Raw genomic sequence first — 15,691 nt, 5'->3', positions numbered from 1 at the left:
GCCCAATTCCCTTTTTATCCTTCAGATCATGGATCAGCAGACATTTTAGCGTGTTGGTAAGTCTCGTGGCCATGGAGATGTTATGTTTCCTGATGGATCGCGTGCGGCGGGTCGTCCTTCTCTTTCTTTCGGTTATTTGTCATTTATTTACTGTTTCACTCTATTCAGACCATTATGGGTAACCACGTTAACGCTGTTCTAATCTTGTTCTCCTATTCTTTCTTGTCTTCTGCTTCTGTATTTATTGTTCCATCCCATCCATTAGTGTCCAGAAACCCCAAAGGTCGTGCTGTGACTGGAAATTTAGATACTGGTCCATCTGTGTTCTTGCGGTGCACCAGCAGCTTCGTGAACCCGTTTCTTTGTGGACGATTAAAGTGTCCAGGAAAGTGATCTTGCTCTGGTCTGAGCGAGTGTGTCTACGAGAGCCTAGGATATGCAATAGAGACGGCATACCCGGTGCTGCGTGCAAAACCACATACCTTTGCAAAATATGATATTTTGCATATGCAAAATTACATACTTTCCAAAAGTATGTAGTTTTGCATATGCAAAACTACATACTTCGGCAAAATATGTAGTTTTGCATATGCAAAATATCATACTTTACCATGTTTACGGTCACTATGAAAAATACATGTTTTGCTGGGAAACCCCGTGCAGTTCGTGTTTGTGAATAAGGGCGCATGTCACAATGATTGTTAACTTTAAATTTTAAAAGGCAAAATATAGCGGATAGTGTATGTAACAAATGAATTAGCAATATCTGTATCTGTCTCCACAATCCTAAAGTATTAGCCCGGGAGTATTAGGCTACATACAATATAAATTATTCTTTGAAAGTAGAGAATATTATAATAGTGACCGTATCCATTCTGCCCCTAAAGCCGATACCGAACAACACATAAACAGCCTTGACCTGCTGTTGTCTAAAGATAAATATACAGAGTGACCTTCAGCTTCTCCGTGTTTGCTACCATATAGGCGTAGGCTGCATGGGGTGTATCCTGCATAAATTAGTGTTCTTGTTCAAACCTGAGACTAGTATACCTCAGGCTCAAACACATGTTTCACACTTAAGTGAACGCTGCATGACTGTATGTTTCTGTTTTCAGGGATGATTATCCTAATGTCCTCACTCTAATAAATGATGAGGGACAGTAATTTGGTAGTATGCACCCTTACAACACACATCGCGCGGTGTTTCTTTATGCAAAATCAAAGTTATGCAAAACATGATACTTTGTAAGTATGTAGAACTGAATGCTATACCGGGACCCATAGTCTACTATTGGTCTGATAGGATTAACAGGATTGTGTATCTTGGTGGTATAACGCATTCTACGTGTGCTCTCTGTTGTTGGATATAGGAACGTTTGTTGATCGTTTGTTGATCTTATCCTCAGACTATAATCTCTTTAAATCTGAACACTAAATCGCTAAAGCACCTCTTTAACCTTAACTTTCATACTCACTTGTCGACTGTACCACCGTGCATATTTCCTCCTTGTTAGCTCCCATGATCATGATGCCTTTTGATTAATTCACTATAGCGCAACTCTTTCTTCCTTAGAAATATCTGATTTGGGGCTTTTGCCGATGTTAACGTACCTGCTACCTACTACCTTTAGTTTTGCACATGCTGTCTCGCAAGCAAAAATGTATGAGGTAAAATCTTGTCTGCAGACTGCTGTCCAGGTTCCGATAGCTCTTCGGAGATGTTTTAACCCATTTATCACGCCATTTCTTTAGCCTATCCACATTCGCAAAACAGGGGCAAAAGCAATCAACCGTGATAACGGTCTGGTTTCTCTCGATCACGTACACGATCCACTGCTTAAAACAAAAACTTCGTCACTTCCAGGAAATGTCAAAAAGAAGTTTTGCGAGAAAAGCAGTGGACCAAGTCACTTGTGATCAAGCCATTAGCCCTGATGGTGAAAGCTTTTAAAAGTCGTGAATACTCAGATTAATGTATTTGTCATAAAAAATGTTTGAATATTACTTTTACAATTACAATTCACTAGAAAGCAAGTTTTCACAATAACGTGACTGCTATCTTATTTGCATTTATAGGTTAGGCAAAGTAAAAAATAAAACATGTTTCACGTCCGGGTTTTCGAAAAAAAGGAGGAAGAGGGGGGCTTTTTATTTTCTATTTTTTATCGCAAAATTGGTGTAAATACCCATACTTAGAGCTGTTTTAGCGTATACAATAATGCCTGGAAAAAGGAGGAGGCCCTTTTTATTTGTTGTTCTGAGAGTTACACCCCTCTAATGATCACAAAACCTTCCTAAAGTGTTTCTTGTATCTTAACAAGGCTATAGAATGCATCCCAACTTCCTAGACATATTTTTTGAAAAGTTATAACTGAATTTCAAAAAATAAAAATATATTTGAGGAAACCTCAAAAAAGGAAGCGGGAGGGGACGTGAAACATGTTTATTTTTTTATTTGGCCTTACAGATCATACCTTGGTTTTCTTCTACTGGAAGTCACACATACCCACCCAGTATTGGTCAGTTTTTGTCACATACTCCAGCAAAGCAACAGCAAATCAGGAGGACACGAAAGATTCTCCTATTCTTTCTTGTCTTCTGCTTCTGTATTTATTGTTCCATCCCATCCATTAGTGTCCAGAAAACCCAAAGGTCGTGCTGTGACTGGAAATTTAGATACTGGTCCATCTGTGTTCTTGCGGTGCACCAGCAGCTTCGTGAACCCGTTTCTTTGTGGACGATTAAAGTGTCCAGGAAAGTGATCTTGCTCTGGTCTGAGCGAGTGTGTCTACGAGAGCCTAGAATATGCAATAGAGACGGCATACCCGGGACCCATAGTCTACTATTGGTCTGATAGGATTAACAGGATTGTGTATCTTGGTGGTATAACGCATTCTACGTGTGCTCTCTGTTGTTGGATATAGGAACGTTTGTTGATCGTTTGTTGATCTTATCCTCAGACTATAATCTCTTTAAATCTGAACACTAAATCGCTAAAGCACCTCTTTAACCTTAACTTTCATACTCACTTGTCGACTGTACCACCGTGCATATTTCCTCCTTGTTAGCACCCATGATCATGATGCCTTTTGATTAATTCACTATATAGCGCAACTCTTTCTTCCTTAGAAATATTTGATTTGGGGCTTTTGCCGATGTTAACGTACCTGCTACCTACTACCTTTAGTTTTGCACATGCTGTCTCGCAAGCAAAAATGTATGAGGTAAAATCTTGTCTGCAGACTTCTGTTCAGGTTCCGATAGCTCTTCGGAGATGTTTTAACCCATTTATCACGCCATTTCTTTAGCCTATCCACATTCGCAAAACAGGGGCAAAATCAATCAACCGTGATAACGGTCTGGTTTCTCTCGATCACGTACACGATCCACTGCTTAAAACAAAAACTTCGTCACTTCCAGGAAATGTCAAAAAGAAGTTTTGCGAGAAAAGCAGTGTACCAAGTCACTTGTGATCAAGCCATTAGCCCTGATGGTGAAAGCTTTTAAAAGTCGTGAATACTCAGATTAATGTATTTGTCATAAAAAATGTTTGAATTACTTTTACAATTACAATTCACTAGAAAGCAAGTTTTCACAATAACGTGACTGCTATCTTATTTGCATTTATAGGTTACAGATCATACCTTGGTTTTCTTCTACTGGAAGTCACACATACCCACCCAGTATTGGTCAGTTTTTGTCACATACTCCAGCAAAGCAACAGCAAATCAGGAGGACACGAAAGATATATCTTGAAGACAGAAGGTGAGAAACTTCATGACTAATGATGTTGAATTACCTATAGAGGGCACGGTGGGGTAGCGGTACGGGCTCAGAGTCGGACTCATAATCGAACGGTTGTTGGTTCCAGCCCCGTGCTGTGTGCTTAGACAAGGCTGTCACTTTCCACCCATGTGTACAAATAAACATGATAAATGGGTACCGACATAACATAGTGCTGGGAAGGTAAAACAGACTCGGGCAAACCTCACACAACAAATTAATACAGGGGAATGTGAAAAAGAGTCTGAAAAAAGGAAAAAGAGTTCGGCACTCCGGCACGTGAGCATTGCTTCGGTATGCCTTAATTAAAACATAAACCGATCCAGTCTCCATTTGAAAGCTTGTTAAAATACAAAACAACAGTATATAATAGCACTACCAGCAACAACAACAGCGAAACATTATTACATATCTGTCTTGTTTTCCAATCTAGTCGATTTTATATATTGTTTTCAGAAGCCGAAATAGAGACCACGTCGACAGGACCAAACAAAGTTGCCAGAAATCGATGGTTTGTTGCTGTCATGCTTCTACGTAATCCGTCAATCAGAAAACACCGCTCACCAAAATCTAAAGATCTTGACAAAGGAGAAGACGCAATGGTAATGTCATAAATTAGTTGCCTTGCCGGAGTTTCATTGTCCATGTCATGTAGGGCCAGATTTACCTTTTGCTGCTCCCTGCGCATGGTAACATGATAACCTCCTATAGTTTTTCAGTGTTACACCCCACCCATATTACTGTAACCTAATTTTTTGCTTCAAGACGCTATCCTTAAAATTCATTACTTGACCTGGACAAAATAAAGCTAACTTGATGTAAAGTTAGGACAACTGTGTCTTAATCCAGGCCAAATGAATGTGATCATTCCAACCTTTTCCAACTTCCTTTTCCTTTGTTTTTAATTTAATGTTATTCCTCTCACAATTTTTCCCCTTCCCCTTCATTGTGGCCCCTGCAGTAAATCCGGCCCTGAATTGCCATGCAATTAATGAAGTATAAGCATGCTTTGTTTTTATTCATTTATACTTATTGTTATTTTTCTGTTTAGATGAACGAAGAGGAGCCAGATGTTTCAGGCGACAATGAGATAGAAGAGAACAGTAGCATCCACAATGGCAGTAACCATAGTGACAACCATTCTGACCCGCCTCACTCACAGTCCGTTAGCTCCATTGTGCAAGCGGCTGGGGATGCATTTTTAGAATCAAATCCGGCAAATTTTGTGTAATCACCGCTTAATGTCTGAAATTTGTCACATTATTTTCTTATAATAGTGTCACATTAATTTTCTTATAGTGCGTAGGCGATGTACGTGTAGCGTAATTTTGACGTTCAATCCTTAAGGGAGGAAAATCTTTAGGCTCTGATCCACCAAATTTGAGTACACTATATGAATAAGCGTCTTACCGTATGTGTGTCTGATCATGGTCTGACACGTTCATATGCAATTGTACATAAATCTACCCAATTTTGTGGTAAGAAAATGGTGAAAGGAGATGATTAGCACATATTTTGCAACTTTCGTAAATGGTCATTAATAATTTTTAACTTGTGAGACAAATTGGAAACTCTACTCGACAACTGCTTTATGTGTATCGGCCAAAATTTCCAGGGGGCGCGAAACAGGCCATATTGGCAGAGCACAAACTAGCACATTTGCAAAATATTGCTCAATTTTGCCTTCCCCGATATAGGTACAGTGCTTTGTTCTAATCTGCTCAAATCAGCTGATTACCAAAGATATATCATTTACTATAGCAACTATCACAGTTAACACTTTAACATGTTAAATCTATGCATTACGCACGTGAAATGATAGACGACTGCGAATGAACAGTGTTTAGCATTGCCGAAGCACCTTTCTAAACACATTCTTGCCTTCCCTTTGTAAACGTGTTTGAATATTAAACAGCATAGTATTGATGGACAATTTTAGCCATTGAACATTGATGGTAAAGGCAAAAATGTGTTCAATGGCTAGATACGGTTTTTGGAGTGTAAAAGGCGTTGCAAGCGATTGATTTAACATAATTTACATGTTACAACTTAGCAATGCACTTCAACATGTTAATTCATGTAATTTGTGTTAAAATTATTAATACTTTTATTCTATTCTCGTTATAGATTTGTAGAAACTCATACTGTAAATTTCATCTTGTCAAAACCAATTGTGCTTGTTTTACTGACTTAACAGTTTCGTCCATCTTGGTACAGTTGGAAGAGAGCACTGGACACCATGAACAGAGACGAGAGGGGTAATCACCTCAGAAAGTGAAACATCGCTCTGAAGACGACCATCGCCAAGAAGGTCCAAACTGTCAGGTCAGTAAAACATAATTGGTTTTGACAAGATGAAATGCATAGTGTGACTTTTGGTCTGATTAACTAAGGTATTAATCGTTTGCAATATATCCGTTTACAAATCTTATTGTAAATAAAATTGTATAGAATGCGGTAGACTTAGTGCAATACGATACTTTTCTCTCAATTTGCTTTCAGTTGTTTTCTTACTACATTTTGCTGTTTTCATTTTGTTTCATATGAAAAAGAAATTTATATATATGTTTATTTTCTTACAGTTTATAAAAAATATTTTATTATTCGTTGTCTTTTTCTTTTAAATGGAAGTAATTTTCAAATATCTTGCATATAATGTATATCTGCGGTATTTAATAGATTGTAAACTGCATGTGTTTGTTATAAAGTGTTATGCCGGTACGAATTAAATATGTCGTTGTTCTTATACGGAGTAATATGTCACATGTGTTTTTGTAAATAATATTTTAAAAAGAGCGATGAGAAAAAATGACCTTAAAAAGGCGGTAAAAAAAATGAGGAAAACGCTCTTGATCCCTTTCCCATCGAGACCATTATTGATGTTTCTTTTTTCCATCAGGTTTTACAGGTGGGATGATAGAGCAAAATATGTTCTGCTCCAATCAATCAATTGAGCAACAAGAAGTGATGTAATGTGAAAGGTTAATGTTCATGATGTTTATAATGGTTCTTGGTACCTTCTAAGATTACATCGTGTGTTGTAAAATACCAATTGGCTATTATAATATTGGATTTCCCGTGCTTGTACTGGGCTAGCTAATGTGCTTACAGTCCAATTCCTTCAGAGAATGGAAATTGCGAACCATAAATATTTTATGTATTCAAGGTACTACTACCTGACAGTAGTGTCGGGGAAGATCTAGTTTACGTCACAGCGCGTCCTCTTCCAAGAAAGGAATATATATATTCTTCTGTCGACTTGTTGAATTCTGGTTTATGAAACAACACATCTGTCAATATAAGTGGGCACAGGGGGACAACTGCAACGCAGTCCTGCTTTCTAACGAAATTGTGTGAAAGGCGAAAATAGCACCATTTTGGAGAACGGCGCAAGGAGTAAATGTTTGGAGAACAGCGCAAGGAGTTAAGTGTGGAGAAAGCAGCACCATTTCTGAACCATTTCTGAGCGACGATTTTATACGCAAAGGATTTTACGCAGAGGATTATAAATGCAAGTGTTTAACAGTGGATTACGCTGAACAGTGATCTTCGCAGAGCAAGTGAATCAGGATATTTATCAAGAACGTTGAGAAATAGAACTTTACAATCATCACCAAGAAGAAGACTAAGTAGAATTATTAAACAGTGTATTTGATTGTATTGATTATATGTATTTGTGTTCACTCACAGTATAATTGTCAAATCATATTTTACTTTTGATTATAAAGACTTAGATATTGTTAACTTAATTAATCAGTGTGTTTTGTTGTGCATTCGGAAGTGAATTTGGGAAAAGGTGTTTTGGCCTTAAGTCAGTAAGGCTCGTAACACAATCAACATATTAATCAACCATCACAAAATCAATCAATCGACCGATCAATCAATCAACAATCAATCAATCAATTAATCAACATCATGAGTCCACTTAAATACATTGAGGACACTTTGTAAGTTTGAATATCATGTCCGTAAATCAAAATTGTTCCTCTTGAACGTTATTGCCAAAATATAAGCATTAACGATCATTTTCTCACTTCGTTTTCGGTACTTTTGAACGTCGAGCTGTAGTACATATCTCATAAGCTTGGGGTATATTAGTGATTCCACTGCTTCCTCTGATATCAATAGGTGGAGAATCCTTGGGTAGGTCAAAGGTCAACTGATGCATCAGATGGGTGATGAATAGAAATAGTTGCATCTTTGTTATTTGCTCTCCAAGACAAGATCGTTGTCCTAGAAAAGAACAGAACAATACCAATAGCCTTATTAATAAACAGGTAAGAGCAACTTCAGAATAGTGGTAGTCACCCCAAACATGATATCGTAACCCTAACAAAAATATTTTAGGTATGAGAACACTATACTGGCCTCAATCTCTCGGGCCGCCACTCAAATATGGTAGAAGTGGAAATTACTGTGGAAATGATCCCTGCGTCCACTCTGGCCATAGCAGTTGGCCTCAACCTGTACACATGTTTTTTCAAGCATCTATATCTCAGATTATTTGTGACATGTTCATATCGTGTTGCATATCAATGGTTAGCTACTTTATTCCCCTTTACAATGACACCACATTTGAAGCAATTCATTTTTCACGCATGAGTACATGTCTTATAAATGTAGTGGTGTCTCAAACAGATGTGCCAAATTCACATTATTTCTGTGCAGCAAGCTGCAATCCCATATCTTCAGAATCTAAAACCTAATTCAATCCTCCAAGATGACAGCGCTCCCCCACAGAGCCAAGGTAGTCAAAGACTACCTACAGAATATGGCAGTAGAGGGAATGGAATGAGTTGCCATCAGCCCAAACCTCAACCCGATTGAACACTTGTGGGACCAGCTTGGTCATGTAGGTCGAGTTGTGCGTGCCAGAGTAGCCAATGCAACCACATTGAATGACCTGCGACGAATTTTGGTTGAATAATGGAATGTCATCACACAGCAACGTGTGCCCAGGCTGATGAGCAGCCTTAGTAGGAGGGCTTGGCTGCTGTAGTGCGTATGATTTTTCCACCCGTTGAGGTTAGTGACAAGCGTAGTTTGATCACAGAATAATGGTCAATTTGGCATATTCTGCTTGAGTCCCCACTACATTCACAAGACGCGTACTCAACCGTGAAAAAAGTGATTGTTTCAAATGTGGTGTCGTTGTAAAGGGGAATATAAAGTGGTTGTACCCATTGCTATGCAACACGATATGAGCATGTCACAAATAATCTGAGGTATAGATGCTTGAAATATTCTTTTGTCCATGTATCAACCCATCATGCCCATATCAGTCATACGGTAGTTAGCTTTTACCTATTCCAAATGGTACCATGACATCCGCTTTATTGTCGAGTTTCCCATCCTCGTCCAGGAATCTTTCTGGTATGAATTCATAGGGATCGTCCCATACCTCACTGTCATGTAGCATGTGCCAAATATTACTCATAACTACAGCACCCTTTGGTATACGGTAACCTGAAATCAGAAGAACAATAGTGTTATTTGCACTGTGCGTGTTAAAATTTGAAAGATAAAATTGTGCTGAGGACCGAAGGTAAAATGCAACATATTTTGTAAATTATCCATACCAAACTAATTTTCAAAGCATGGACCTCTCTTTAACTTGAAATAGCAAGCATCAAGAGCACTAATCAGGGATACGGGCTTATACAGACGCTGTATCCTAACCACACTATTATCTTAAATAACCGCAGCAGCCAGGATCAGTTCCCAAATAAACAGAGACGACTTGCAAAAAGGTAATCTAAAAGACTTTTTTGACGAACCACGAGCTTACCGTGTATAATAGTATGTCTTGCTGCAGAATGTGGAACTACAGGTGATACCGTTTGGATCCTCATAACTTCTAATATTGTAGCTTCGGTGTAGGGAAGATTTGGTTTGTCAGCGAGTTGAGGAAGACGTTTTGGTCCTACTACTGAGTCAATTTCTTGTTGGATTTTATTTTGTACTTCAGGATATCTGATCATGTAGAGGAAGAACCATGACAATGATGCGGATGTTGTTTCTGCTCCTAGTATAAAAAAAATATGCAATTTGGATTTATAGACAATGGAACTGCAATTAAAGTTTTCTGGAGAGCTTTAAATATGAATATGGCGTAAATTAGTTATCTAAACTACGTGATAACACACCAGATTTTGCAGAATTGGGACAGAAATCAGTAAAATACTACAAATCTCTTATATGAACGCATCTATGCAGTTTCTACCTCGATACACCTGAGCACACAATTTCGTCCAAGCAGCAGTACCTTGCAGAGAACATAGTCTGTGTTTACTCAACACGATTGAGTGCATAGCATCATAAGAGCTATGTGAATTTCTAGCAGGTGACTTGTGGAAAATAGGCATCTGTGATTGGTTTTTGTCAAAACCTCAGGTGTTCCCTTCATCTAATTAGAATATTTTTTTATATCGAAAGAAAGCTAACACTTCCCGCTAAAAACGTTGTTTTTTCATTACGTCAACAGATGACACAATTCAATGTTTATAGCAAGGCGAATGTTGCAAATCTTTTGAAAACAACCTATTCACGCACAATTTTGGACCAAAATGTAGGTTTTAAAGGTCAAAACCTCAAGTGATACTTACGATATTTGTCAAATTGTATGTCATTAAATGAAAGAGCACACCTACATTGTCCATATACTAGATTCATTTCAATGAGCAATGGCCAATTCTCTTTACATTTACAGTTGTAAATTTAATGAAAATAATTTAATGCAAAGAAACACACAAACAAGCGAATAAACAAACAATATTGAACTTACCAGAGGCAAAGAGGTCCATAATTGTTACAATCAAATTGTTTTCCGAAAGTGACGAGGCGTCTGTCCCTTCAGTTTTCCTCTTCTCAATGTCAATCAGCCACGCATCTATGAAATCCTTTGGCTTGTCATCCACATCGGAAAATTTATGTTTTTCCACTATAGCCTTTAAAAAACTGACGTTTTTAGTCAAATTTTCAGAGTATTCATTAAGCAAGTTTGACATCACTGGTGTGTATTTTAGGAACGGTACGTAGAGAAGTGCACCGCCGGAACCAATGATATGAAAGTTCTTCTGCATCCTTTGGACCACATTGTTGAATTCTTCATTGGAATAGGAGAAACGCTGACCAAGAACAATGGACGATATCACGTTACATACTGCTTTGGTGAACAATTCCTGTGAGATTTAATAAAATGTATGTGTTTAGGGGGCTGGCATTTTCTTCGGAAGGGGGGGGGTCCCAAATATGTCGGTGACCGGAGTCAATTTTTTTATGACCCCCCCCCCCTATCGCGGGCAAAATTTTACGACCCCCCTATCGCGGGTCGAAAAATGTTATGACCCCCCCCCCCCCCTTCCAACTACACAGACTCAAGATAAATTATTCATTGCCGGAACTAAGGCGCGGAGCGCGTCAAAACTTAAAAGTGAAGAAAGTGTGTGGAGCGCGGTAAAATTTTTATTGTAAGTGTAAAAAAGGCGCGCGGAGCGTGTAAAAATTTTGCATAGATTGTACGCACATTTCGACTGCGAAGTTGAAGAATGCGCGGTCAGCTTCGCGAAAATTTTAAGTCACCAGCCCTAAATAATTCTATAACCCCCCCTATTTTGGGTGTTAAAAAAATTATTTTTGGTCTGAAAATTCCCCCCCCCCAGTATTTTTGGGACCCTCCCTTCCGAAGAAAATGCCAGCCCCCTAATATTTGCTCAACATTTGCTGTGTTTACTTTCTAAACAATATTATTTGAAAGTAAACATGGTCATAATGGTAATATTTAGAATCTGAATACCTGCTCCCGGGGGGGGGGGGGTTCTTCCTGGTTGAAGGTATACGGAGATGTGCCACGGTTTTGGGGTACCTTTTCAGCGATTTTGGTATATCAATGGGTGGGTTTTCAGTGGATACCAATACCAAAAGTAGGTATAGAGAAAGTCAGCATCCGAAAATCTACGTGGCACACCCCCGTAGAAAATTTTTCGAAGAACCCCCCCCCCCCGGGACCTGCTCATGTGCTGACTCTTTGTGTTTATGTGCTTACTTTTTAGGTGTTTAGCCAGAGATCCTAATTTTAGGATCTTTGGTGTAACCCAGTGAACTGTCCTACACCTACAATGTTCATTTAACATTGTAACGTTATCACAACGTTGCTGACATTAACGTTAGTATAACGTTATTGGCGTCCCCGTAACCTTTCATAATTATACAACCTTAAGACAACCAAAATACAACCAACTGGCTTTCCGTACTTATGGTGCCCACTGTACCAGGGCAGCGAAAGGCACTAGTCTTAGACATCTTGGTAAACAGGTGTTCTGAATTGGTGCTTCAAATAATTGGCAAATTTGGTGACAAACCTATAGATAGATTGAACATTTTTGTTAAAACACACGTCTCGACTGCAAGATGGTGAGATGACAATGCGGCTTACCTGTGGGTTGAAGGAAATGTTCTCCTTGACCTTGCCTTGAAATTCTCGTGTCAGATGCTCCACCTCGCTAGATATCAAATGCTCAAATGAGGATTTTCCTATGCCAAGTTTTCCGAATACTTCTATCGAGAATCTGCGTTGTTCTCTCCAGGCAGGACCAGAGCTCAAAGCTAAACCTAAAGAAAAGAATATCAGTTTCTTCATTCATGTTACTTAATTTCCTACAAAAACCGTTAAGCCTTCTATACGCTTTTCACAAAAACAAACTGAAACATTCGTTCAGCTTTGAACCACAAAAAGGGACGTGGTGTTTCACTTTAAAATTTAATATGAAATTTCGTCTCAAAATCGATAATAAGTTACGATGTATCGAGTATCGTAACTTCCCCTTCATTTACGATATTTTACTCAGGCTCGTAATGTAACCAAAATTCCGGGCCAAAATTATTCTTTTAAGTGTGCTGGGGCTCAAAAGTGGACATTTTGTGAATTTTTCATACAAAAAGGGCTGATTTTAACGTTTTTACCAAAAAATGAACCTTTGTAAATTTTCCTTTAACTTTTACGTGCAGAAAAAAAGTGACAAGCTGTAGACCGCTTCAGATTTACGATTGGTAGACATATCGTATAGGCTATATAGAGGCTTAAATATTTAAAACGGCTTTACGACCGGGGTTACTCACACTACGATGTGTTAAAAACTTATGATTCATGCACGTTAATCAAGAATCTCAAGAAATGAAATGAAGAGGTGACAATTTGGAGCCTTAACAGTGTATCGATGTTAGAAACGGAAGAATGTCAAGTTGAATCAATCCAACTCTTTTCAGATTTATTAATTTAGCATTTCGTCTTTACAAGTCTAATTGAAACACTTATTTTATGGGACGTTTCAAGAGCTAAGATATGCTCTTTTCATCAGCCAGATGATGTATGTGATCTGCTTTAGTTGTTGCAAGTTGACTTCTTGTTGGTATTGATTGAAGTAACACTCTCGTCACCAATTTGAATGTGCTATCAACTCTGTTCATAGATTCCTTAACCCATCTCGTGTATCGCTATCGCTATCCTCTAAAGCGGGCTTCAGACTCCGAGTATTGTACGTACAATATTGTATGTACAATATGTACGTTATTCAATCTATTGCCAGTCTATTTCCAGTAATGTTTAAGTTCTAACGAATGTTTGATGACGAAAAATCGATAATATGTTACATACAATATCTAGCAGAAATATATTATCGATTTTACGTCATCAAACATTCGTTAAAACTTAAACAGTACTGGAAATAGAATGGCAATAGATTAAATAACGTACATATTGTACATACAATATTGTACGTACAATAAAAAGTCTGTATACTGCTTTAATTGATGGGTCAAGGAATCCATCTGGATCCGGAGGCGGGGCACGTAATCTTTGAACAGAGTTGATGGCACACATGATGCAGTCATGTCTACAGTAGAATTCATCTCGACCTTTGCAGGACTTAACCCCATTAAAAGCTATTAAACCAAGATAACACTCATTGAAACAGCTCAACTGATTAAATCGGATCTTCTCTGGTTGTGCACAAGTGACTGTTTTCATGTGCGATATCGCAATAAAGCTGGTATTCATAGCTTCAGTTGGGTAACCGATTATAAAGGAAACGAAAGGAAACAATGTTATGTGTGGCTTTGTTCACGAAATCAGACAATGTCGTGCTTTTTGTAAACCAGCATTCTTGAAAATGAGCAACATAATGATTTTTGACTTAACACGGTTTAGAAATAATTTCTTCATATTTTTGGTGTTATCTGTCGTTTACATGTCCTTCCTAAAACACAAAAGTACGACCCTCTCCAAACACCTACATTAGCTAAAAATTTAGGACATGTTACAAAACTTTATTTTCTAGAACCTATTTAGAATAATTTAAATGTAGCTTTTACCGGTTTTTTGTGGCATCCTTCAGAAGTGAGCGGTCCGATACCAATATTTTCGGTCAAATCTCCATTCAAATAACACGGGGAGTTGGCTAGCTATGCCTTGCCCTCACTCATATTTTACAAAAGTGCGACCATTTCTGAACATCTAACCTAGCTGTAATTTTAGGTCATGTTAGAGAAATATATTTGCTAGAAGTTTTGGAGAATAAATAAAATATTGGCTGGTTATTTTTCACACAGTGATGTTAACTAGGCAAGTGTCCATTCTCCCAACATACATCATTTGTAGGGGTCACGCGTCAATGGTGAGAGCACTGTGTATTGTGTATAGGAAAACGGACAGTAACTGGAGTATGATTCAAATTAAGCCAACTTTATGATGTAATGATCTCTGGTAATGAGAGGGTCACCTCAATCAATCATGTCAATACCAACAACTGGCAACAACTCAAGCAGATCAGTGCATCATCTGACTGATAAATTGAGCAGACCTTAAACGTCTCATATATACATGTATATTAAGTGTTTCAATTGGACTTGTGTAGAAGAAATGCTTAATTACTTTGGAATATTACAGTCCTGATGAACTTGAATCTTTTCAGATTTGTTCTAAAGGAATAACTTTCCTCTTTACAGAATATAATCAGCACTAAGCCCATGTGAAAACTTGTAAATAGAGAAATCTCTACTTGAGGAATAAAATATCCGTAAAATTGAACTTTTGGTAAAAACACAAAATCTACTATATTAAGTTAAGTTATTTTTCTGTCTTTTAAAATTATTAAAACTTACCAGTGCCCTTCGTGAGTTTATCAAATGCAGGATTCGCAGGTCTGTCCGCTATGTCATCACCTGTAAACGCCTTTTTTGCCAATCGCACGTCATTTATAACTACAATTAATTGATTGCCGAGCCAAAAGCTTGTCACTCTGCCATAGCGTTTTGCCCATTGCGATAGCAGCTCATAAAATTGAACTTTTTGTCGATAGCACGCCCATGCGATGTTAAGAAAATTTCCTATAACTGGAAAGCCGATTGGTCCTGGAGGTAAGAGTTTTGCTTTTAAAAAGCGTTTAGATATTAGGATAATAATAATAAGCCAAATAACAATCGTAGAGCCGTCCATTTTGTAGGAAGAGTCTGATTCAGAGGTCAGACTGGGGTTAATTAAAAGTTCCGAAAGACGGAAAAGAATTGTTGTCACTTAAATATGATCCAAGAACGCATAGCTCTGACAAAAATTGTACATGTATTATTTCGTCAACACATAGCGCTAGGGTTAGGGTTAAGATTTGGGTTAGTGGTCCAGGGTTAGAGATGCAACCATAACCCTAACCCTAACACTTACCCTAACTTAAGCCTAACACTTACCCTAACCCTAACCCTTTCATATGTGTTCTTATGCATGGGTTATAACATTTTTGCGTCCCGTTATGGTTGCAGAAAAAATTATGCGTCCCGGACACGAGGATCTGGAGATTGAACCATCCATTGAGCTTAGAAAAGGGGGCGTGAAAATATTAGTTTTACCTGGGGAAAGCAA

The 15,691-nt window shown here is 38.1% G+C and overlaps 2 protein-coding genes across 2 annotated transcripts in view; one reads left to right on the top strand and one right to left on the bottom strand.

Moving 5' to 3' along the window:
- Window positions 1-6,204, top strand: part of LOC140171502 (stimulated by retinoic acid gene 6 protein-like) — an 84,597-nt gene extending 78,393 nt beyond the window's left edge. Inside the window, exons 4-6 of the mRNA XM_072194772.1 lie at window positions 3,631-3,765; window positions 4,240-4,385; window positions 4,835-6,204. Of these exons, the coding sequence (XP_072050873.1) occupies window positions 3,631-3,765; window positions 4,240-4,385; window positions 4,835-5,014 (461 nt within the window). The 3' untranslated portion in view covers window positions 5,015-6,204. The remainder of the gene's footprint in view (window positions 1-3,630; window positions 3,766-4,239; window positions 4,386-4,834) is intronic.
- A 1,504-nt stretch (window positions 6,205-7,708) lies between these two features.
- On the bottom strand, window positions 7,709-15,443 carry LOC140172186 (cytochrome P450 2U1-like). The gene is made up of 6 exons (XM_072195509.1): window positions 14,941-15,443; window positions 12,218-12,393; window positions 10,568-10,964; window positions 9,572-9,808; window positions 9,088-9,249; window positions 7,709-8,016 (listed from the first exon to the last, which is right to left on the bottom strand). The coding sequence occupies exons 1-6, from the start codon at window positions 15,272-15,274 to the stop codon at window positions 7,814-7,816; spliced, it is 1,509 nt and encodes a 502-aa protein (XP_072051610.1). The 5' UTR covers window positions 15,275-15,443; the 3' UTR covers window positions 7,709-7,813.
- Window positions 15,444-15,691: the final 248 nt, after the last annotated feature.

Source organism: Amphiura filiformis, chromosome 15 (genome assembly GCF_039555335.1).
Source record: "Amphiura filiformis chromosome 15, Afil_fr2py, whole genome shotgun sequence".
Classification (NCBI taxonomy): Eukaryota; Metazoa; Echinodermata; class Ophiuroidea; order Amphilepidida; family Amphiuridae; genus Amphiura; species Amphiura filiformis.
The sequence above is the reverse complement of the archived record's forward strand: the minus strand, read 5'-3'. Positions and strand labels throughout refer to the sequence as shown.